A 22,014-nucleotide genomic window follows, 5' to 3' on the forward strand; every position below is an offset into this window, starting at 1 on the left:
GTTCTGATCATCCCTAAGGCTGCCCCCATGCAGGGCCTCACCAGGAACGCGGAATCCAGGCCACCGCAGGCAGCTAGTTCACACTGCAGCTAGCAGGGGTGACACCCAGGCCTCGGCCAGGACGTTCCCAGGGCTTCGCAGCACAGGGAGAAGTAAAAAGGAGCGGGTTCCTTGGGCCATCCAGTTTTCCCAACCCACCAGCACCCCCCTGGACTGTGGAAGGGCAGGCCCGCTGAGGCCCTGTGACCCCCAATGCAGGGCTGGGGTTAGTTTCCAAAATCAGCCCCCCAAGGAGGTCCCAGGGAGCCCTTGACGTATGAATCCCAGCCAGGGACTTGTTGTCTCAAGAGGTCAAGTTAATGTACATGCAGGGGGGTACCTGCATGCAGCTCATGGTGACATCACCCAGCATTCCCGCTGGGGGCAGCAGCCTACCCAAGAGGTGGCTGGGCCTCAGTCCACGGTGGTGGGCCAGGTAGGCTCCCCCAGGTAGTGGCTGAGGCCTTGCCCTCCAGCCCCTGCAAGATGGCCACCCAGCCCCTTGATGGGACGTCTGCAAGCAACTAGAAGGTCAGAGAAGAGCCCCTCAGACCCTTGGGAGGGAGCAGTGTGTCCATCCTCCTGAGCTGGCCCTCAGGAGGGCGGCGAGTCTTGCAGGGGCCCCACATCCTGTACCACATTCTTGGGCCGCCTGCCTGCCCCGCACAGACCCCTCTGGGCAGTGGCGCACAAGGAATGGGGGTGGGAGGGAGGGCCGGGTGGGGGCTGCTCTAGGTGGCACAAGGCCCAACAAAGGGGCACGCCCTCCGCGGAGTCCTTCTGGGCGCCCCACAGACACCCACCAACAGGGTCGGCGGCACAGCCTGGGCCCAGCGAGGTCCAAAGAGCTGAGCACCGCCTGCGCCAGGCTCCTCGGCCCCTCGGGCTGCCCCTGGGTCTCAGACACCACGGGCACAGGAAGGGGCTGGACACTGTGGTAGCATGCCTGATTTTTCCTTCTTTATTGAATGACTTTCAAGATGTAATTACAATCGAAGGTGACGCGTTAGAAAGGAGAGGTGCGTTGAAGGCATAAGGCTGCTCGTGGACCCGGCTCTAGAGACAGGTGGCCGGAAAGGAACAAGGATTAAAAAAGGCTGAGCGTGTGCCACCCATGGGGACGGGTGGGTAGGAGGGCGCAGCTCAGCCGGACGGCCCTTCGTGGCCCCGAGGAGAAGCCCGGCTGAGCAAGCAGCGCCCCCGAGCAGCCCCAAAAGCAGAGGGGGCCCCTGCCCTGCAGTCCCCAGGGCCACTCACGTGCCACCTACAGGTGACATCAGCCCCGAAAGCAACAGGGAACTTCAGGACAAGAACAAAACCTCAAAAGTAAAAAGGCTGATAAGTGTAGCAGTGATACCAGGAGGTTATATACACAGGTGGTGACGGCCCCTTCTCAGAAGTGTCCAGGTCACTCTGGGGGCACTGCAGGGGTCCCAGCGGCCCTCCCTGCGGCCTCAGCCTCAGTACACCGAGCTGTTCCGGATGCCACAGCAGAGCACCATGCTCAGGATCATCTCAAAGATCTGCGGAGAAGGGGGTGCGGGTGGGCAGGTGGGTCAGCACCCGGAGACCCGTGGGGGGGCCCTGAGCAGACGCCCGGCCCGCCCCACTCACCATGATCACAGCCACCACGATGGCGGCGATGCCGATGAGGTACAGCTTCCCCGAGAAGAGCTCGTCGATCTTCCCGTGGCAGTCCTCCTGCGGGGGCGGCCAGAGAGCAGTCAGAGGTGCCCGTCCTCAGCCCCCGGCGAGGCCGCAGCCCAGGGGCATTGCAGAAGGAGCACAGAGGGGCACAGCCCTGCCCCCCAGGACCCCTCAGCGGACGTGTGAACAGGGCCTGGTCTCTGCCAGGTTTTAACTCACATCCGTTTTAAACAAACACGGAAATGGCGAGTGTGCCGTGTGCGCCCTCTTGCACTCAGAGATTGGGAAGCACCCACGACGGGGCTGACCCGGGAGGTCAGGGCGCCTCCATGCCAGGTTTGGAGGGCTTCCCGATCGGGAACCTGGGCCAGAGATTCGCCTCCCCATAGGCCGGCCGGCAGCAAAAATCTGGCCGCAGTCCCCAGGCAGAGCAGCCCCAACTCCAGCCACAGGACTGCCCAGTATGGCCGTGTCCTTGCCCTTGCCAGCGGGAGCCCCGAGAGGGCCAGCCACCACCCAGGACCCACCAGGGGTGGCAGCCAAATGGGAGAGGCAGCAGGCCCCGGCCCACCCTGGGAGGCCCCACCCATCAGCACACACCTTTAGCAAGTTGCTGACGACGTTGCCGCCCGAGGGACACAGGCTGTTCTTGAACACGGAGGTGGTCACTGTGGTCAGCGCGTTGGAGCCACAGCAGTTAAGCTGCAGAGATAGAGGGCGCCCGCCGTCAGCCCTGGACACGCGGTCCGCAGGCTACAGAGGCCCCAGGAGCTGCGCCGGCCAGGCGTGGGGGCGGGGGGCTGGGCGGGTCCCCTCCAGGGGGAGAACGGAGCCCAGCGGCCCACTCCGCCCCCTCCTCGCACTCAGCTGTGCTGCGCAGAGACCCCTGCACCCCAGCTGCCTTGGCTCATCTAGTTCCCACCAGGGACCCCCAGGTCCCTCAGAATCTCCCCAGGTCCCAATGCCCCTCCCGCTACTGGCTGAGGTCTCACTGAGAGGACAAAACCCCCGGCCCTCCGGACGCCCTCCCCGACCCCCGCCTCTCCCCTGGTCCCCCGGCCCCCCGGACGCCCTCCCCACCTCCCCCCAGCCCCGCTGGACGCCCTCCCCGGCCCCCGCCTCTCCCCTGGTCCCCCGGCCCCCCGGACGCCCTCCCCTCCTCCCCCCAGTCCCCCCGGACACCCTCCCCGGCCCCCGCCTCTCCCCTGGTCCCCCGGCCCCCCGGACGCCCTCCCCACCTCCCCCCAGCCCCCCTGGACGCCCTCCCCGACCCCCGCCTCTCCCCTGGTCCCCCAGTCCCCCTGGACGCCCTCCCCGGCCCCCACCTCTCCCCTGGTCCCCCGGCCCCCCGGACGCCCTCCCCACCTCCCCCCAGCCCCCCTGGACGCCCTCCCCGACCCCCGCCTCTCCCCTGGTCCCTCAGTCCTCCTGGACGCCCTCCCCGGCCCCCCGGCCCCCCGGACGCCCTCCCCGCCCTCCCCCATCCCCCCTGGACGCCCTCCCCGACCCCCGCCTCTCCCCTGGTCCCTCAGTCCTCCTGGACGCCCTCCCCGGCCCCCGCCTCTCCCCTGGTCCCCCAGTCCCCCTGGACGCCCTCCCCGGCCCCCACCTCTCCCCTGGTCCCCCGGCCCCCCGGACGCCCTTCCCGCCTCCCCCGGCCCCCCCGCACCGTCTCGTGGAAGGTCTTCACCACGGCCTTGGCATTGTTGGCGTCATCGTCCATGATGGCCTGCTGCAAGGCCTGGTCGTAGAACTGTTTCACGTCCTTGGCGATCTGGGGAGGGAGGCGGTCACAGCACAGCGGGACTGTCCCCCCTGAGACGTGCCCTCACCTGGCTCTCCCAGAAGCTATCACTCCCAGGACAGACCTGCCCACCACCGAGCCCTAGAGGTGACCCTGCCTTCCACTCGGTCGCCATGCTGCCTCTTCCAGAAAGCCCTCTGTGGGCTTCCTACCGGGAAGAGCCCTCCCAAAGCACCCTGCAATCCGACCCCTCCCCCGCAGCCTGAGCCCCTCCTCCCTCCCCACCAGCAGCCCCCCTGCCCCTCCCCACGGACACTGGCTCACCTGGTCCTTGTTGACAAAACCCCAGATGCCGGCGGCCACTTCACAGGCAAAGAGGATCACCAGGCAGGTGAAGAACTGAAAAGGGGAGGGGAGGGCAGAGAGAGGAGGTCAGAGCCGGCCAGAGAGGGCCCGGGGCTTCCTGAGGCCCCAGTGACCGACCGGCGTGTGTGGGGTGGCCGCTGGTATCCACCCACCCAAGACCCGACAGGGGATGAGAGGCGTGGAGCCGAGAAGCAGAATCTAGGACTCGGCCCGGCAGCGAGATGCCAATGTTCTCATCATCGCCGAGGGACCGGGCTCCACAGGATGGGGTGGGTGTGGGAGGGGAGGACACGGTTGGTTCTGGGTGGGTTGGAAAGGGCAGGGAGGCAAAGCCCATGGGAAGGGGGTCGCCGTGGTACGCCTGGGCTCGCCCACCGGAGACACAGGCACAGCCTCCTGCAGCCTGCGTCTCCCAGACGCCAGGCCCTGGGCAGCACAGCCAGGCCTCCACTTCCCGTCCGTCGGTGGGTGACATGCCCAGGGCCACCTGAGGCTGGCTCTGGCACTGGGACCGGGACTCACTCCCTATTATATCTGTGGCTTTTTTTAAGAAGGAAGAAAGAGAAAAAGCAACTTTGGAACTCAGTAGGAACTAGACAAAGAACTAGACGTTAACGGCAGTCCACCTCGGAGGAATTTGAGACCCGATCGGGGAAACCAGAGAGCTGGCATTCTGGGGGAGGTCCGCAGGGCCAGACTGGCAAGGGGGGGGCACCAAGCTCCACATCGGGGACTGAAGGCGTTCTGTCTCCACCGGAGCTCCCGGTTCTGCCCCCGGCCAGCCCCGCAGCCCTCACCCTCAGCCCAGCCCCGGCCCAGGGCCTTACCGTCCCCAGCAAGCACTGGGACTCCTGGATGGCTCCGTAGCAGCCCAGGAACCCAACAAACATCATCACAGCACCCACGGCAATGAGGATGTAGATGCCTGCAGGGGAGAGACGGCTGCCCTCAGCGCCCTGACATCCCAAGGAGGCAGGACAGACAGACACCCCGATGCCCTGACGTCCCAGAGGCCCCAGCGCCCCCGGAAGCCCTCCTCCCCGGCTGCGTACATACACCCCACTGCCCAGGACTCTGGAGGGGCCACCAGGCGCTGACGCCCGCCCTGCTGGGAAGACGTCAGATGCCCGGTGGCTTGGAGAGGAGCTGCAAGGGCTTGGCAGCCCGGCGGGGCCGTGTGGGCCCCTCTGCAGGCCTCAGTTTCCTCCTCTGTGACATGGATGGAGACCGGCGTTGCCGAGGCCAGGACCGAACGGCCCGTGGTGAGTGTTCAGAGAACTCAGTACGACGCCACAACCCGGACCCACTCTGGTTCCCGCAGTCTCCGGGACTTGGGGGCGCCGTGGAGGATCACCCCCGTCTTGGCACAGAGGACCCAGCTGCTGGCCCGTGGGGTGGGGTGGAGGTGAGCCCAGGGGTCTGGCGACCCCACTTCACTTGTGCCCTCTCAGGCGGGGGCTCGAGTCCGGCTGCTCTGCTCAGAGGAGGGGGCTCTACCCGGCTTCTGAGGCCCTGACCCTGGGGGCTGGAGCCTGCTGGACGCAGAGGCCTGGCGGCTGGGACAGCTCGAGCATGGCCCACGGGGTCAGTCTGCCCCCCTGGCCTGCCCAGCACCCACTGCTGGTCATGCGGTCCTTCTCCGCGTCCACAGCTCACCCAGGCGGGGCCCGCGCCCCTTGAAACGCGGACCACGTCTCTCCAAGGACCTCCCACAACCCTAGTCCTACCAGCAGACCTGGGCCCACCCCCCAGTCGCCGTGGTTACGCGGCGGGCAGGCAGCCCGAGCCCCCTCCACAGTGCTAGGACAATGGGTCCCAGGGCTCCGGTGCCAAGGGCCCGTCGCCCCTGCCTGGCCAGGCTTTGGAGAAGGAGCCTGGGGGCCAGGACCCACTGCTGGGCTCAGAAAGCACACGGGGCCTCCCCTCTGGCCAGATGGAGCCTCCTGCCAGGCCTGCCCTCGGGAGCGCCTCACTCGGGCACAGCACCCTTGAGCCAGGTGTCCTCTGCTCAGGTCCTGAGACCCCCATCCCCACATCACTACCTGAGGTTCAGCGAGATGGCACAGGGCGCCAGGGAGGGGCACCTTGGCGTTCGGGGCTCTGGAGGGTCCTGCGAGAGGCTGGGAGACCCAGAGGTGGTACCTGACCCACCCCACCCCCCCCAGGCCCAGCCCCAAGCCCCCCACGGTGCCGGGCTTCCACCTAGAGCCCACGGCCTGGCTCTGGCCAGTGAGGTCCGGGACCCTCCTGGGCCCTGCAGCATTGCCCGGGGTGCTGAGCGAGCCCAGCTCCCCCACCCCCGCTGCCTGGCATTGGACAAAGAGCTCTTGTCAGGGCCCACATCTGCTCCCCCACCTCCCTGGCAGGCCCAGTCTGCACCGGAGCCAGCAAGAGGCTCCAGAAGGCCGGCCCTGGGTGGGCAGGAACTCTGTGGCCAGAGGGGCTCTGAGAGGCCCCCGCCCACGGGGACACAGCAGAAGGCCCAGGGGCTGGCACCCAGCCTGCCGGGTGGTCCAGCAGCCAGCACTGCTTCCCCAAGGGCAGGATTCTCCAGAGCCAGGAGAAGCCAGGGTCAGGCCCCAGGTGACGTGCGGCCCCCAGTGAGTGGACCGGGGGGACACCTGCTCCAATGCCAGCCTTGCCCCCCCGACGAGCCTCTCCCGTGGGACCACTTCCCCGCCAGAGCCTGAGCACAGCCCCGACGCCTCCATTCTCCCGCCAAGGTCCCCCCGACGTCTGCGCGCCTGGCCCGGACTGTGTCCCTAACCCAAGTCTGCAGCCCGTTGCCACTCCTGCCCCATCCTGGCCTGAAGCAGGGGAGCTTTCAGCTCCTCTCCCGCCTGCTGGGCCAGACGCTGGGCTGAGAGCACGAGCCGCCCCAGCCACGAGGCTGGCGGCCCCGTCCCCAGCAACTTGGGAGGGACCCCTTCCCAGACTGCTCGCCCTGGGGCCGGTTCAACTCTGCCACCGGCAGAGCCCACACCCACTGCACCCAAGGTCCCAGAGATGGGGACGCAGAGGTGGCAGCAGCCCTTCCCACACTGGGACAGAAGGCCCGGGCACGTGCTGGCTCAGACCCCCGGGGGGGCTCTGAGAGGGAAAGGAAAGGCCTGGGAGGAGCCCCGCGGGAGAGAAACACCCCTCGAGGGCCCAGAGGACACTCCTGCGCCCTCAGACGTGTGGGCCCAGCTGACTGCCTTGCTTCTGAGGGGGCCCGGCACGTGTGCGGGGGCCCCGGGTCACGCACCCCTCGTGCCCTCTCGGGGGGCGGCCTCACCCTCTCCTCCTGAGACTCAGACCTGTGAGGGGCCCCACAGCGCGGGGGGAGCCCAGGAACCTGCGGAAGAGGGCTCGGGACCCTCCCCGGGACGGCTGGCCCTGGGAGCCACAGCCCCAGACGGCCACGGGCAGGGAGGCGGCAGGCAGCCCCACGGCCCCGGGCGGGACGGTGAGCGTGTGGGCCACTCCCACTTCAGCAGCGGAGCGTGTGTCCCGCGTGCGGGGTCCACACAGGACGGAGGGCGCGCGCCAGGCCGCGGGGTGGCTGCTGGCCCCTCAGGGCGCCCTGAGCCCCGAAGGCCCCCTGCCCTGCTGCTCGGCCTGTGGGAGCGAGAGGGCCGGCCCAGGAGCCAGTCCTTTAAAGGACAGAAGCATCTCAACAAACACTCCCAGAGCTCCACAAGGGCCAGGCCCCACCTTCCCTGATGGGGGGGGGGCGGGGCCCCAGCAGGAGGCAGGGGGCACCCCTTCTCCCCTCCCGCCCCTCTGTCGCTCCTCCGGCACTCCCACCCCCACCCCAGGGGCTGCTGGCCCAAACCCCCCGCCCCCCAGCCTGACGGACACCCCGAAGGGGCCGCCACGGGCGCCCAGGAGGCAGACTCGCAGCCTCACACGGCGGCTATAGGTGTGGCTGCAGGGCTGAGTCACGCAGGCCCCGAGTCTCCATCCCAGGGGGCTCCGGGATCCAGCCCCACCCTCCCAGGAAGCCTCCCCTGAAACACCCACCATATGACACAGGGGAGCGCAGGGGAAAGGGGCAGGCGCGGCCCAGTCTCAGCGCCACTAGACATTCCTGGTCCCCCCCACTGGAAGGGACCTCTGTGCTGCCCAGCAACGCCCCTGTGTCGGGCCTCCCGAATGTCCCTCTGCCCCCGCCCCACCCAGCTGCCGCTCTCCTGCTCCTGCCCGCCCCCCAGAGGTGATCTGGTGGGGTCCCAAAAAGCCACACACACCCCGCCCCCAGTTCCAGCTCTCCCTGGGAGCACCCCCGGCCCAGGCAGGCACTGCACCAACTCCGGAGGGGACCCTCAAGGCCCCCAGGCTGACATAACCCCACCTGCTCTCTGGCTCCGTCTCACCCTCTGGCCCCAAGAGCCCTTCCTGGCTGGCCTCCTCCCTGCCCCAGCAAGAAGCCGGCCCCGCTGAGCTGGCTCAGCCCCTGCTTCCTCCTGGAAGCCCTCCCTGACAGCCTGTCTGAGGCCTTACTGAGCTTATGATCACACACTCCAGTGGCCCGTTCGTGCCGGCCCCCAGCCCAGAGCTGGCCGGGGTCCCTCAGCCCGTCCTCTGCCACTTACCTACGTAGAAGGTGTTGGGTGCAGGCCTGTCTCCGAGCTCCAGGTAGAGGAGGTTGGTGGTCTGAGGGTCATGGCGAAGCCACAGGGCCACGCCTAGGATCACACCTCCAGCCAGCTGGGGAAAGAGCAGGGCATGGTGTCACTCGTGGCCCAGAGCCCAGCAGTGGTGAGCGAGAATCCACCACACTACACACACACAGAAAGGAGGGTGCCGAACCCTCCTGCCTGCTGGGTCTGCGTGAAGGGCTTCCCTCCAGGCAGGACTCGCTAGCCCCTGGGGTCTGGGCCGCCGCTGGCTCCAAATGTCTGATTTGCTGCCTTGGTTGTCAAGATGCCCGGGGGGGCCTGGGCATGGGGGACCATGTGGCTGGTCCCCGACCCTCCCGCCAGCACCACTGGAGTGAGACTCCCAGACAGGTTGCCAGATAAGATGCAGGACACCTGGTTAATCTGCATTCAGACAGACAACAAACACTTCTTTAGTGTAAGTGTGTCCCAAACACTGCATGGAACATACTTATACCAAAAAAGTATTCACTGTTTATCTGAAGCGGAAGTTTAACTGATGACCTGTACATTATCTGCTAAATCTGGCCAGACCCCGAGCACCCCAGGGAACGCTGGGCCCTCCTCCAGGGCGTGGCACTGCCCCAAGAGTCTCGAGCTCATCCGGGAGCCCCATCTTTGCTGCCAGGACAAGGAGGGTGTGGGCACTTGATGCCACTGGGGCCCTGGTGTGGTTGGCAGAGGCTGCTGGGGCCAGTGGCAGCCGGGAAGCCACAGGGCCGGGGCTTTGTGGGGTAACTCCCTGCCGTCGCGGAGACGGGAAACAGCCGGGGGAGCAAGGGAGCTCGCTGTGCTCGCCAGAGAGACCGCGAGGCAGAGGCTGCGCCGAGCGGCGGGCAGGAAAGGGGGCTCTGCTCAGAGCCTGGCATGGGGGGCGCGGGCTTCCGGCTGACTCATGCCCCTGCAAGCACAGTGGCTCAGTGCTAGGTGAGGTCTGTCCTTGAGGGTGAGCCCAGACCAGGCCCAGCAGGCCCACGCCTGAGCATCTGACCCACCCAGGCACGCGCCCGGGCTGCCCCCCGCACCCCGGCCTCCTCCCCGAGGCAGCAACTGTCCCCGGAGCTACGAGCACCAGCTCTTACACAGACCGTCAGCTACGTGTCCAATGAGGAAGAGAAACCAAAAAGCGGACCCCAAGAAGACCACCTGGCCGGCCCAGTGCCTGCCCCCAAGGCCCTGGCCAGGGAGCGCGGCCCCGAGACAGGCTCAGTAGAGCGTGTGAGACTCGAAGCCCCAGCACCAGGGGCTGCCCCAAGGAAAGCCCCAAGCATCTCCAGGGATCTCCAGGCAGGTGACGCTAGGGCGCTGATGGGGGGCGGGGAGGCCAGGAGCCCCGCGGCCGCGGCCCAGGCCCTCCTATGCTGGGCTCCGGGGACGATAAGGTTGGTGGGTACTGCTGGGACCGTCGGCGCCAGGCAGCAGCTGGGCTGCCCCTGAAGGTGGTGCTGTCGACACCGCCCCCCGGGGCAGGATGGCACCCTCTCTGCCCCCCTCTTCCAAACTTTCAAGTAGGGACTCCACTCCCCACACCCAGGGCAGCACGCTTGCTCTCCCCCTTCCCGGAGCACAGGCAGCGGGACCGGCAGGGTCCCTCCGGGGCACCCGGGCCCTGCGCACCCCTGGAAGGGCAACGCCGAACTCCCGAACTCCCGGCGTCCCGCAGCTGCTCCGGGTGCCTGTCACACCCACAAGCGGGGGGGAGGGCCCGGGACGTGGGCAGGGGCAGGGGGAGGGCGGGGACGGGGCAGGTAGGGCAGGGGGAGGGCGGGGACGGGGCAGGTAGGCTCCGGAGGGAGTCCTGCCCCTCCGGCTCTCCCCGAGCTGGCTGCCATCTGCAGCTCCAGGGGAGGCAGTGGTGAGGCTGCGGGTTGCCGTGGTAACTCTGGCTAGAAACCGCCACTTATTCTGTTTTGAAACTGTGGTCCAGAGACCGCTTTGTGAGACGTTCCAGGACGGAGGGGGTGGGGCGGGGGAGCCCTGTCCTGGGCCTCCCTTGCAGTCAGAGAGGCCTGGCCCCAAGCCCTGACTCAGCCTCAGTATCCCCGTCGGTAAGGAGAGCTGAGCGTGGAGTGGCGCCTCCCGCCCCCCTGGCTGGGCTGGGACCACCCCCATCTTCCCCATGCAGCCCCTCACCCCAGAAGCCAAGGGGACAAGCCCATCTAGGGCACTTGGTCCTGACAGAAGTGCTGTGAGGGTGATGCTTATCCCAGCACCCAGATGCTAACCGTGGGGTGGCAGGCAAAGTCCCCAGCTCTCCTGTCTCGGGAAGGGCTTTCCACTGCAGGCCCCAGGATGTGCGGGGGGCAGGGGCGGAGGGGGGACAGCAGCCTCCAGGCTCCCCTGTGGCTCCAGCCCCCCTCCTGAAGGGTGAACAGGGAAGGCAGTCCTGCCTCCAGGCAGGGGAGAGCCTGGTGCTTAAGTGCACCCTCCTCAGCCGGTCCTCAGTCATTCCAGGCCCCGCACAGACCCGCTGGGGTGGGCCTGGCTGAAGGCAATGGTGGCAGTGACCACCCCCAGTTTCGGGGGGTGGGATGGGCATTCACCTAAGGTCACCTACAGAGGAAGGGCAAAGGTAGCACTGCGAATCCCCCCCCAATCCCCCCACCCAGGCCGTGAGAAAGGGCAGAGGGTGGGGTGGACCCATGCCTCTGCAGGGAGGGGGTGCCCAGGGCAGGGCAGGGGTCCCAGAAGCAGCAGAGGTCTGAAAGAAGCCTGCTCTTCAAAAGATAACCCACAGACCGGGGCTTGCAAATGGCTAACAAAGGACCCGTATCCAAAATTTATAAAGAACTTGCAAAACTCTAACGACAAGAAAACAAAACAACCGATTTTTTAAAAACGGGCAAAAAAAAAAAAAAAAAATTGGACACGTCACCAAAGAAGAAATGTGCACAGCAAATAAACACATGGAAAGACACGCAGAGTCATTGGTCACAGGGAGATGCAAATCAAACCACACTGAGACACCCCCAAGCTCCTATGGGATGGGCTGAAGTGAGAAGACCCCCAGGCGAGGGTGGGGAGCAGCGGGGACACAGGAGACAGAGCTCGGGTCCTCGGGACGTTCTCCACCCCTCCACCCGCCATGTGCCCAGCCCCTGCACCCCCAGTACTGCCCCAGGTGGGGTGGAAGCTCGTGCCCACACAAACGTGCCAGCAGCTTTCCTGGTAACACCCCCAAACCGGGGACAAGCCGATGTCCTTCAAGCGGTCAGTGGGTGGATACCCACCAGCAGGGGAAAGGAAGAAACTACTGGAACTACTGACACAACCACCAGAGTGAATCTCCAGATAATCCCGCGGATCATCAGAAACAGACCAAGAGGAAAAACCACCACCTTCCGATTCCGTTCATATAAAAAGTACAGGAAATGCCGATCACAGGCACAGATGACAGGCCAGCGGGTGGCCTGGGATGGGGAGGAGGGATCCCAAGGCCCCGGGGACACCTCTGGGGGTGATGGATACATTCACTCTCCTGGTGGACCACTCTCTAGGTCTCACAGGTGCCTCCTTACGTCAAGACCTACCAAGCTGTACATTTTAAACGTGCAGTTGACGCTATGTCAAACAAAGCTGTTTAAAAAACCCCACACACCCAAATCCCCGTCCACTGAACTTCTAAGCAGCAAAGGCTTTAGGGGTAAATGTTTCTTCTGGTCCCAAAGGATCCAGCCTGCTGTCTTCATGCCAACCATCCACCAAGGTGAGGACCCCCAGGCTTCTAGCGGCCAACAGCAAGCATCTGGAAACGCTGAAGTCCTGTCCACAGAACTGAGGTTTTAGGGTCAAAGAAGGGACTGGATAAACTAAGGAACACTTATGCCCACTATAAAACAGAGTCCAGACTTAACGGAAAGCACTCAGTCCTCGCATTGGGTGGGAATCAGAGTGTGGCAGCCAAGGGCCCCCAGAGCCTCTGGCTGCTGGGTCATCTCGGCACCTTTGTGCCTCCAATATCCTTGTGTGCATAATGAGGAACTAAAAGTACACAAGCTGAAAAGATGTGGTACATATATACAATGGAATATTACTCAGCCATAAAAAGGAACGGAACTGGGTCATTTGCAGAGACGTGGATGGATCTAGAGACTGTCATACAGAGTGAAGTTAAGTCAGAAAGAAAAAAACAAATATCGTATATTAACGCATATATGTGGAACCTAGAAAAATGGTACAGATGAACCGGTTTGCAGGGCAGAAATAGAGACACAGACGTAGAGAACAAACGTATGGACACCAAGGGGGGAAAGTGGAAGCGGGGGTGGGGTGGTGGTGGGATGAATTGGGAGATCGGGATTGACATGTAGACACTGATGTGTATAAAATAGATAACTAATAAGAACCTGCTGTATAAAAAATAAACAAAATAAAATTCAAAAAATAAAAGTACACAAGCTGACATACGCAGAGCGCTCAGATGATGCCACTGTATAGAGAGAGCGTTCAACGGCGCTGGAGGTTACTGTGGCCACCCGCAGGAGTTTCCGGGCAGGCTGATCAGTGGCAGAGTTTGACACATCGTCACTCACCCCCTCCCTCTCTCCTGCTAGCTGGCCTGGCAGAAGTGCCACTGCCACCTGCTCCTGCATCCTGAGATGCTCCGGCTCGGGTGGGGCTGGCGAGCAGCTCAGGAAGGAGCCCCTAAGCTGTTGGGATTACTGAAGGGCTCCACACCAGGGGACGGCACGGACTGTTTGTAATCCTATGAAAGATGCAGTTTCTGTTTCTTTCTTCCTCCTTTCCGAGAATTAATAAATAATAGCGTCAACTAAAAAGGCGGGGGGTGGGGGGGCGCTGCCAAGTACACTGGGTTCCTGCCCGGCCTGTCTGCGTTTCCAAGAAGCAGCTGGAAGGGCGTAGGAGTGGGTGCTGCCCGGGCAGGCCTGGGGCAACCTTCCCCCCTCCACCCCTGGCTCCTGCCAGGCCCTGAGTGGGAGCTGAGCTGGGATCTGTCTTCCATCCCTCCCCACCCACACGTGCTGGCCCAGTGGTCACCCCAAGTCCTGCCCACGCGTTCCAGGAGTGACAGGGACACCCACGCATCAACGTGCTCCCTTAATTAGCAGCGCTGATGCTCTCAGAGACAGATGATAGAGGGGGCAGCTCCGTCGTGACCCGGGAAGGGCCTTGGCTCTGAGCCGCTCTGCTCCCTAACCCACCACCGCAAGGGGTGCACACTCTTGCTGGGAAAATGTGCCACGAAGTGCCCATGCAGTTCGGCAACCAGGAGGTCCCGGGGGCCTGGAGACCCTCCCCAGGAGGGCAGTGAAGGCCACAGGCAGGAAACGCCCTTGCAGACACCGGGATAAGTCAGAGGAGAGAGGTGCAGCAAAGACCCTTTGAGGATGGGATGTGGAGGGTCAGTGGGGGCAGAAGCCACCACCCTTGGGCTGGGCGGGGACCTGGGTCCCTGAAGGCGGACCCTCCATCTCCACCCACCATGAGAACGGGGTGACGCGGGGCCCGACTCAGCCTTCCCGGGGGGTGGGCAGCGACCCTATGGCCCTGTCGCGCCCTCCGGGAACACGGCCACCCAGCTCAAGGCGGGAAGGAAGTACAGAGAGAGGAGCAGGGACCCTCGCCTCAGCCAGGAAGCGGAAACCACTCTCCAGGCCCCTCGACGTCAGGAAGCCGCCTGGACTGGCCTCTAAGAATAGCTGCGGGGGCGGAAGAGGACACTGGCCCTCCTGGGCCCCACCAGCTGCGGGATGCAGGAGCCCCTTGTCACCGGGAGGGGAGTGCAGGCCCCCGAGGACACCCTGCCACCTCTCCGGGCACAGCAGAGTGGGCCTGGGGAACCCGCAGGGCCCGGCTGCTTCCTGGGCCCGTCCCCGAGCCTACCTACCACCCACTGCAGGCGGGGAGGCCGGGAAGCGGCCTGCTACCCGGCCCCACACCCACCCCACTGGCTGAAAGGGCCCCTCCTGTGGGATGTCCCTCTGTCCCCTCAGCCCCTGCAGCGAGGGGCGTGTGGACACAGACGTCCCAGCCACCTGCCAGCAAAGGGCACTCGAGGGGCTGCAGCGGGGCGCACACATCCGACAAGGAGGATCTGGGTAGGCTGGGCAAACTCTGGGAGGAAGACAGGAGGTGGGTGGGCCCAGGCAGGGGCCAGAGGTGAGTGGAGGGGCCCCGGGGCAGGTGGGGTTCTCTGGCTGCCACGTGCTCCCCGCGCAAACCCAGGCACAGCCACTCGCCCTTGGGGATGCCCCGGCCCCTGCCTGGAGCCATGCCGGCCGCGAACCACAGTGGTTGAAGGACCGGCCCTGGTTTCCAGTCTGCCTCCACCACTTCCTCGTGTGGGCACTTGGGACCTCGGTCTCCTTATCGCTCCAGTGGGCCAGCTGGAGGCAAAGGGCATGGCTCCAGCCCAGTGCCCGCCTGGCACAGGGGAGTGGGGCTTCGTGTGCGCCCGAGCTGTCGGACAGAAGGGAAGACTGTTCGTCCAGCAGGCGGGCGGCCGAGCCCCTGGGATGTGGAGCAGAGAGGGCCTGGGCCGTGTGAGAGGGAGCCTCCCCGTGAGCTCCGGGGGCGGGCAGGACTGCAGAGGGTGCTTCCCAAGCCCGCCGGGCACCCCCGAGACCAATGCCGTCAAGCTCTGGGGCTCAGGCCTCCCAGCACCCGGGACTGGAGACCAGGAAGGCGGGCGGCCCGGGGTCCTTCCTTCTGTTCCCCTGCAGCCCCGGGGTCACGGCCTGACCTCCACATCCCCGCCAGGAGCTGGCTGCTGGCTACCAAACTCAACGCCCAGCTGCAGGTGATGTGACAGGTAAGGCGGGTTACAGGGCGCCGTTAGACGTTCCCCGAGGGACAGTTATGACCCAGGCCGGCCTGCGTGTGGGAGTTGGTACAGAAGATTCCCGTGTGACGGCTCGGGATGCCAGGGGGCCGCCCACCCACCCGCCCCGCATGGTCCCAGTTTCCTGTCCTTCACCTTCTCCACAATCATCCCATTACCCCAGTAACTGGGGGCAGGGGAAGCACTAAGTTTCCAAAGTTAGAAGGGGCATGGCTTCAAAGAGGGCAAGGCGGCTGCCTGCTCCCCAGGCCTCTGTGGCGTTCGGCCCCCCACGGCTGGGCTCTCGACCACCCTGCCCGCAGCACCCTCCCCCACCACGCACCGAGCCCCAGCTCTAAGGTGCCTCCCTGCCCGCCGAGCCCCGCAGCCCTCAAGCCCAGGGAGGGCGGCTACGCGCCCACAGGCACCCCTGCGACCACGCGCTGGTGGCCGGCCAGCGAAGGGAGACCTACTGCCAGCTGATCGGCCACCCCTGGGGCCAGGACCCCTGCCCGCCTGTGGGGATTCCCCCAGCACCTGGGGGCCCACCTGGAGCCCCAGGTGGTCTTGCGTGAAGCAGCACCTGCTCTGCCATTGGAAGGAGGGGCTTAGGCCAGGCCCCACAGTACAAAGTATGGGGGCGGGGGAGGGGCACTGAAGCCCAGAGGCTCTGGAAGGAGGTGTGCTGGGTCACACCACACCTGCAGGACACCTGGAAAGGGCCGATTCGAAGTGAGATTGGTGCTCCATGCAGCATGAGGAGTCCCGGCCACGGGGGTGTGCTACCTCCAAGGCGGAAACCCCCAGCCCGGGCTGCGGGCCCAGCCTGCGTCTTGGGGGGTGGGCAGAGCCAGGGTCCCCGCATTTCTCCCCCACCCCTACCTGGGGCCCTCTCCAAAACGCTGCACAAGTGCAAAGGTGACGTCCGCCCCTCCCACGGGTGCCCGGACTCTACACCTTATTGATTTTCATGGCTCTTCCCTGTCGTGGGATTTCAGGCGCTGAAATGAAGGCGGGGGGGTGGGGGGGTAGATTATATGGGACGGGGGTGCTTTGGGGGGCCCATCTCCCTGTCTGGACTTGGAAGCAGTATGAGTGAGGGATTGGGGGTGAACTCAATTCCTGGAGGCACACTGAGCTGGGGGTGGGGGTGGGAACCCCACAGGGTGGGTACCGCATCGGCACTGGAGCAGAGCCGGCCAGGGTCCCAGGCTCCCCGCTTCTGGCTCCAGCTCTGCACCCCGTAACGCCCAGACACTCTCCCTGGGGCCAGCCTGTCCTGGGCACAGACCACAGATTTCCTCTTCTCAGCAGGGCCTGGCCCAACAGCCGTTTCCCCAAAGCGTGGCAGCCAGACGCCCGGGGGCACCAGGGGAGCCCACTTGCCCTCCCACTGAAACCAGGAACAGGAAATCCCTGCCCCCAGCCAGAGCCTGCCGGGGTCACGTCCCCTCTCCGAGAAGGAAGAAGACAGACCACTAAGTGAGAGACAGCCATGTGCTGTCCGGAAGCAAGAATTTAAAGCCAGTTAGCAGGGCTGCTCGTCAGCCCCACTCCCAGCCAGGTCTGGCCCCCCTGCCCCTGCTACCTCTGGAAGGAAGCCCTGACTGCATTCGGCTGGAGGAGCTGCCAGGCCCAGGCAGGAGAGGCTGTGATCACACCCATTTCACAGATGAGGCAAGCAGGGCTCACACAGGGCGTTCGCCCGCCCCAGGTCGCCCCAGGTGGCCCACTCGAGTGGGGCGAGCAAGGAAGCAGCGGCAGGCGCCTCTGCTCATCCTGAGCTGCTCCACCAGCAGGCCTTGAGCCCCAGTCACCTCGCCAGGAAGCTCCCGGGCCACCCCACCGGCAGGAATTCCATGCCCTTGGTGGAGCACCTGCACCGTCTCCCCAGCTCGGGCCGGGCTGCTGCTCTTCCTCCTGCCGTGTCCCCACCTCACACCTCCGGGCCCGCCTGGCCAGGGGGCCCCAAAGCAGGCCGGGGTCAGGCGTGCTGAGTGCACACAGCCTGGGCCCCGGGGTCTGGCGCGGAGAGGTGGGACAGCAAGTGTGTGTGCTGGTGTGTGTGGGCGTGCATGGTGACCGGCTCCTTCTTAGACAGCATGCCAGCCTGCCTCTGATGCTGCCGCCCACGGGGGAAGGCTTTACTCTCTGAAATGAAACTTTAAAAAGTGCCCAGATCCAGGGACTGGATCCTGCCCAGATCCTGGTGGCGCAGTGGTTGAGAATCCGCCAGCCAATGCAGGGGACACGGGTTCGAGCCCTGGTCCGGGAAGATCCCACGTGCTGCGGAGCAACTAAGCCCATGCGCCACGACTACTGAGCCTGCGCTCTAGAGCCCGTGAGCCACAACTACGGAGCCCGCGAGCCACAACTACTGAAGCCCACACGCCTAGAGCCCATGCTCCACAAGAGAAGCCACTGCAATGAGAAGCCCGCACACCGCAACGAAGAGTAGCCCCCTCTCGCCGCAACCAGAGAAAGCCCGCTCACAGCAATGAAGACCCAACACAGCCAAAAAAAAAAAGCCCAGATCCAAGTCCAGACACCCATCCCCAACCTCTTGACCCAGCTCCCACCCCCAGCACCCCCTTACTGCACTGTGGCCGGGTGCACGGTGAGTGGGTGGGGCTGGGCACCAGGGGCCCTCCCTCACCCACTGGACCCTGCGGGGGCCTCCCAGGCACCCAGGCGTCTAAGCCCCTTCCCCAGACACTGCCTACACCGGCCAAGGAATGCGGTCTTCCCTACCAGCCACCATACCCAACACCCATTTCCTGAACGAATCCGACAACAACCCCCGGGGAAGGACCCCCGCTTCAGCAGGGAGGAAGCCCAGGACCAGAGCAGCAGGGTGGGGACTCCACCGAGGTCCAAACCCCTGCCTGGCACCAAGCTCTTGGCCAAGCGATGCAGGGGGAGGGGTTGCACAGAGAGCCCCGCCCCCACCCCCCCCCACCCCGCCTGGCTCAGCGTGGCATCCCACCACAGGGGGCGGCCCAGCATGGGTGGGTGGGGCCTTGCTGCCACTGGAAGCGAATGCTCCGCTGGTTTGCTGGGCATGCCCAGGGAGGGAGGGAAGGGGAGAGGCCTCAGAAACAATTCCTTAAGCCCGAATACAAAGTGGCCCAGGGTGGGGGTGGGGATGTGTCAGGCCTCCACCCCTGCTGCCTGGGAAATTACCAGAGGTACCCAGGCTGAGCTAGGAGGGGGCGGGGGGAGCCTGCCCTGGAGACCTCCCAGGCTGTGCGGGTGGGAGGGACTTACCCCGCCCCTACACTCAGTCCAAAGGCAAGAATCCACTCCTGCTAAGTCCCCTTCCTCCGCCCCCCTCCCCCTCCCACCAGGGCCCTCCCAGGCTCTGCGGGTACGGACTGGCTCAGGGGCTGGCAGAGGGGTGTCCCGGTGACACCCCTTGCCAAGACCACCCCCTCAGCAAAGGCTGCTCAGCCCACCCTGGCCCATCCTGACAGCCTAACCGCTCCCACCCCCAGGGCAGAGGCTGCTGGCTGCAAGGACCCCCACCGGTGCCCCTGCAGGGAGGATGTGACACCTCCACTCCGTGTCCAGTCCCTGCCCTCCCCACCCCAAATACCTCAGTGCCCCGAGGTCCACCCTGGGACCCTTGGTCGTCCAGATGGCAAACAGATGTCCCCGGGCCCACACACTTTTCCAGGAGCCATTTTAAAAGTTTACCCTCCCAGTGTCAACTTAAGAAAGCACCCACCAGACGTTGTCCTGGTCCTCCGTTGCAAGGGGTGAGCAGCCTGGGGTGGCAGAGAAGCAAGAAGGGGCCAGGAGGGGGCCCGGGTCACTCTGCCCAGGGGACCGCAGGGGACGCAGGACACAGCTGTGAGAGGGGCTCCCGACAACCATTCCTGGTCTCTCCGGGCCAGAAGGCGATCTCCACCCCCCTAATTCCAACACTGACAGGAAATGGAAACAAAAGCCAAAGCTTCATCAGTCACAGGCCAGCAGTGAAGACTGATGAGGAAACACAACTCAGGCCAGCAGCCCACAGACCCCAGGAGACCCTCCCGCACCCTGAGACGTCCAACCCGTGGGCTCCTCTTTCCAAAGCGGCCTCCCAAGCCCGGACCTGGACATCCACCCAGCCCCGGCACCCCTGGGGCTCGGAAACCCCAGGTCTCCAGGCTCCCTGCCTGTGCCAACTCAGAACACCCGCCCAGCCCCTTGCCCCTCACAGCCTCCACGGAGCCCCAGGGGGAGGACGGACTGGAAGGTCAGGCTGGGTGAGGGGGGGAGGAGGATGGGGCTCCACAATCTGAGGGCACCGGGGGGGAGGCACCCCAGCACGCGGGCCACCCGGGGCCCTGGGCGCTTCCTCTCTGCGCTTCGCCCCGGCCCGGACCCCCATACGACCCTCAGGGTGGCGACAGCAGGCAGGAGGGTGAACTGGACTGGGCCCAGGATGGGGTGGACGGTCCCCAAGACTCTGGCAGAGTGTGCGTCGCCCGCCACCGCACTGGGCCGCCCATCTAGGGGCGGTGGCCCCGATGAGCTCATGGGGGCGGGGCGTCTGGAGCCCCGCCCTCGAGCCCCTCAGTCCCCGCGAAGCAGGGTGGTCCCAGAAACAGCGGCCAGCAGGGCTGAGCAGTGGCCGGGTACTGGGTTGGGAGCGCGCACCCACCGCACCACCACCATCACCAACCGGGAACAGACCCCAGGTCCCCAAACGGCCCGGCCCGGCCGCGGGGCTCTGGGTCCCGACGCGCAGAGGCCCGAAACCCGTCTTGGAGCCCCCCGCCCCGCCCTCGAGGGGCACGGCGGCCCCGGACGAGCCCCACCGCTGCGACCCGCCGGCCTAGGACCCCCCACCACGCGCTCGGCGCACACAGGTGGCCCTGCAACTTGGCGGCCCGGTTGCGCCCCCTTGGCAGGGCCTAGCGGGGCGCGGCCTGCCAGGCTCGGGGAGCGCCCTCCCACCCGCGGCTCCGGGCTCACCCAGAAGACGAAATTGAAGACGAAGAGCAGGTACTTGATGCACTTGGTGCAGCCCTCCACCCCCATGGTGGCGCGGGCGGCGGGCGGCCTGCGGGGCGCGGGCCGGTCCTGGGCGGCGGGCGCGGGGCCTGGGCGCCTGGTGGGCGGCCGGTGGCCTGGCGGGCGTCTGGGACGCGCGGACGGGGGGCACGAAGGGCGCTGGAGGCCGGGCCGAGAATCGCCTGTGTGTTTGCCGCCGTTGCGCGCTCGCTTTCTGGCCGGGCGCGCGCCCCACTCCGTCACTTATAGGGCGCCGAGGCCCCGCCCCCGAGGCCCCGCCCCCGACCCTGCCGCCTGAGCGCGGAGAGGCAGCAGCCCCAGGCCCCAGCCCAGCCCCCGGGGGGGCGGAGCGCACGTCCCTTCCCCCCTCGCTCACACACATCGGGGTGTCAGACCTGGTGCAGTCAGGACCCCGGGGCCTGGGCACAGAGTGCCAGGCGCGGCACGCGTCCCTGGGCTGCAGGCGCGCTCGGATTCCCCTAAGGGGCCGCGCCGGAGGACAGGCCTGCAGGCGGGGAAAACTGCTTCGCCTCCTCCCTCAGGCGCCTGGGACTCCGGTAGCAGGCCCCGCGGAGGAGGTGATGCACGGGCGCCAGCTCTGCCGAGATAGCAGCGCGCTTGGTTCACAGCGTTCCCGGGATAGGAACCCGGCTGGCGGTGACGAGGCCCTGGCCTGAATATCCCGGAAGGCGAGCCTCGGCCGCCAAGCCCTTGTCCCATGGAAGGGGGAGTCCCTGAGGGCTGTTGGAAGAGTCTGTGCTGGAAAGGTCACGGACAGGGTGTCCCCTAGGCCCGTGTTGTGTCCAAGAGGCCCAAGCCGCTTATGGAACCTCCAGGTGTTGTGTATTTCATGCACAGCCTGGTGGCGCCAGTACCGCAGGGGGCCGGCCCCACACTCCTGCTGTCTCCCGAGGGCTACGGAGGCAGAGAGGTGACTCATCAAGCTGTCTCCCCAGGTGACAGCAAGGTGACATGCAGCTGGAAAGATGAGAGCTCTGCGTCTGCAGTAACCCTGGCACGAGTGACTACTGACCACTTGCAAGGTGGCCAGTGCCACCGCTGGGGGCTGAAGTTTTCATTTTGTTCATTGTACAGTGGTTTGAATTTCAACAGCCGTGGGCGGCCAGAGCAGCGCCGTCGTACTCATCGGGACTCTGGTAGTTTTGTAGTTTTCTTGGTGGCTTATTGTAAAGTTTGTTTTGGCTTCATGCTTGTGTAAGAGCCACAAGCACAAGTGTGGGGTTTGTGGGTGTCGAAGGGACGTTACAACAGAAGTAACATCTTTGGAGGTCTGCCCAGATTCTTTCTGTTGAAGAGGAGGTAGAACAGGTCTTCAGTGTGAAGAATCGCTTGTCTAGGTGCCCTGGGCACCCTGCCCTGCCATCAGCTCCCTGCTGCCCACAGTGATAGGGACATTTCCTGCCAAAGGTGTGGGCTGTCCCTTCCCTGGGCCCTCTGGGGAAGGGGGTGGTAGGGGCGGAGAGCCCCCCCCTCAGGGAGCAGCAAAACCACGCACCTGCGTCCTCGGCCCGCCATCCCCCAAAGTGGGTCGCGCCTGGCCAGCTTGTTCTGTCCTCTGCTTCAGTCCTGCATTTAGTGGGTGCCAGCTGTGTGCCAGGCACTATTCCAGGCACTGGCTGTGAGGAGCTGGACAGCCAGGACCCCTTCGCTTGAGGACCTTAGGCCGTGGTGAGGGTGACAGATGTCACCCCGCGATGATCATGCCAGTGCTGCAAAGGGGGGGAGTTCTGAGGATGTGTGACAGGTGGGGGGTGGCACTCCTCCCTGTG

General features: G+C 65.5%; 1 protein-coding gene across 2 annotated transcripts; it reads right to left on the reverse strand.

Moving 5' to 3' along the window:
- Nucleotides 1-977: 977 nt before the first annotated feature.
- Nucleotides 978-20,437, reverse strand: CD81 (CD81 molecule). 2 transcript variants are annotated; one of them, XM_036860387.1, is made up of 8 exons: nucleotides 20,186-20,437; nucleotides 8,374-8,488; nucleotides 4,624-4,721; nucleotides 3,755-3,829; nucleotides 3,356-3,460; nucleotides 2,287-2,388; nucleotides 1,654-1,740; nucleotides 978-1,562 (listed from the first exon to the last, which is right to left on the reverse strand). In XM_036860387.1, exons 1-8 carry the CDS (start codon nucleotides 20,249-20,251, stop codon nucleotides 1,500-1,502), a joined length of 711 nt encoding a protein of 236 aa, XP_036716282.1. In that variant the 5' UTR covers nucleotides 20,252-20,437; the 3' UTR covers nucleotides 978-1,499. The 2 variants fall into 2 exon arrangements, with proteins under 2 accessions (XP_036716282.1, XP_036716283.1); XM_036860388.1 differs by lacking the exon at nucleotides 20,186-20,437 and adding an exon at nucleotides 18,948-19,131.
- Between the last annotated feature and the right edge of the window lie 1,577 nt (nucleotides 20,438-22,014).

This window comes from Balaenoptera musculus, chromosome 8 (assembly GCF_009873245.2).
Source record: "Balaenoptera musculus isolate JJ_BM4_2016_0621 chromosome 8, mBalMus1.pri.v3, whole genome shotgun sequence".
NCBI lineage: Eukaryota > Metazoa > Chordata > Mammalia > Artiodactyla > Balaenopteridae > Balaenoptera > Balaenoptera musculus.

Bases quoted from the DNA above. Each gene is read 5' to 3' on its own strand.
- CD81 (XM_036860387.1), bottom strand. From the start codon at position 20,251: ATGGGGGTGGAGGGCTGCACCAAGTGCATCAAGTACCTGCTCTTCGTC. The intron at 4,722-8,373 runs GTAAGTGGCAGA...TCTCCCCTGCAG, and splicing joins ACCCAACACCTTCTACGTAG to GCATCTACATCCTCATTGCC. The intron at 3,461-3,754 runs GTGAGCCAGTGT...CTCCCTCCCCAG, and splicing joins GTTTTGTCAACAAGGACCAG to ATCGCCAAGGACGTGAAACA.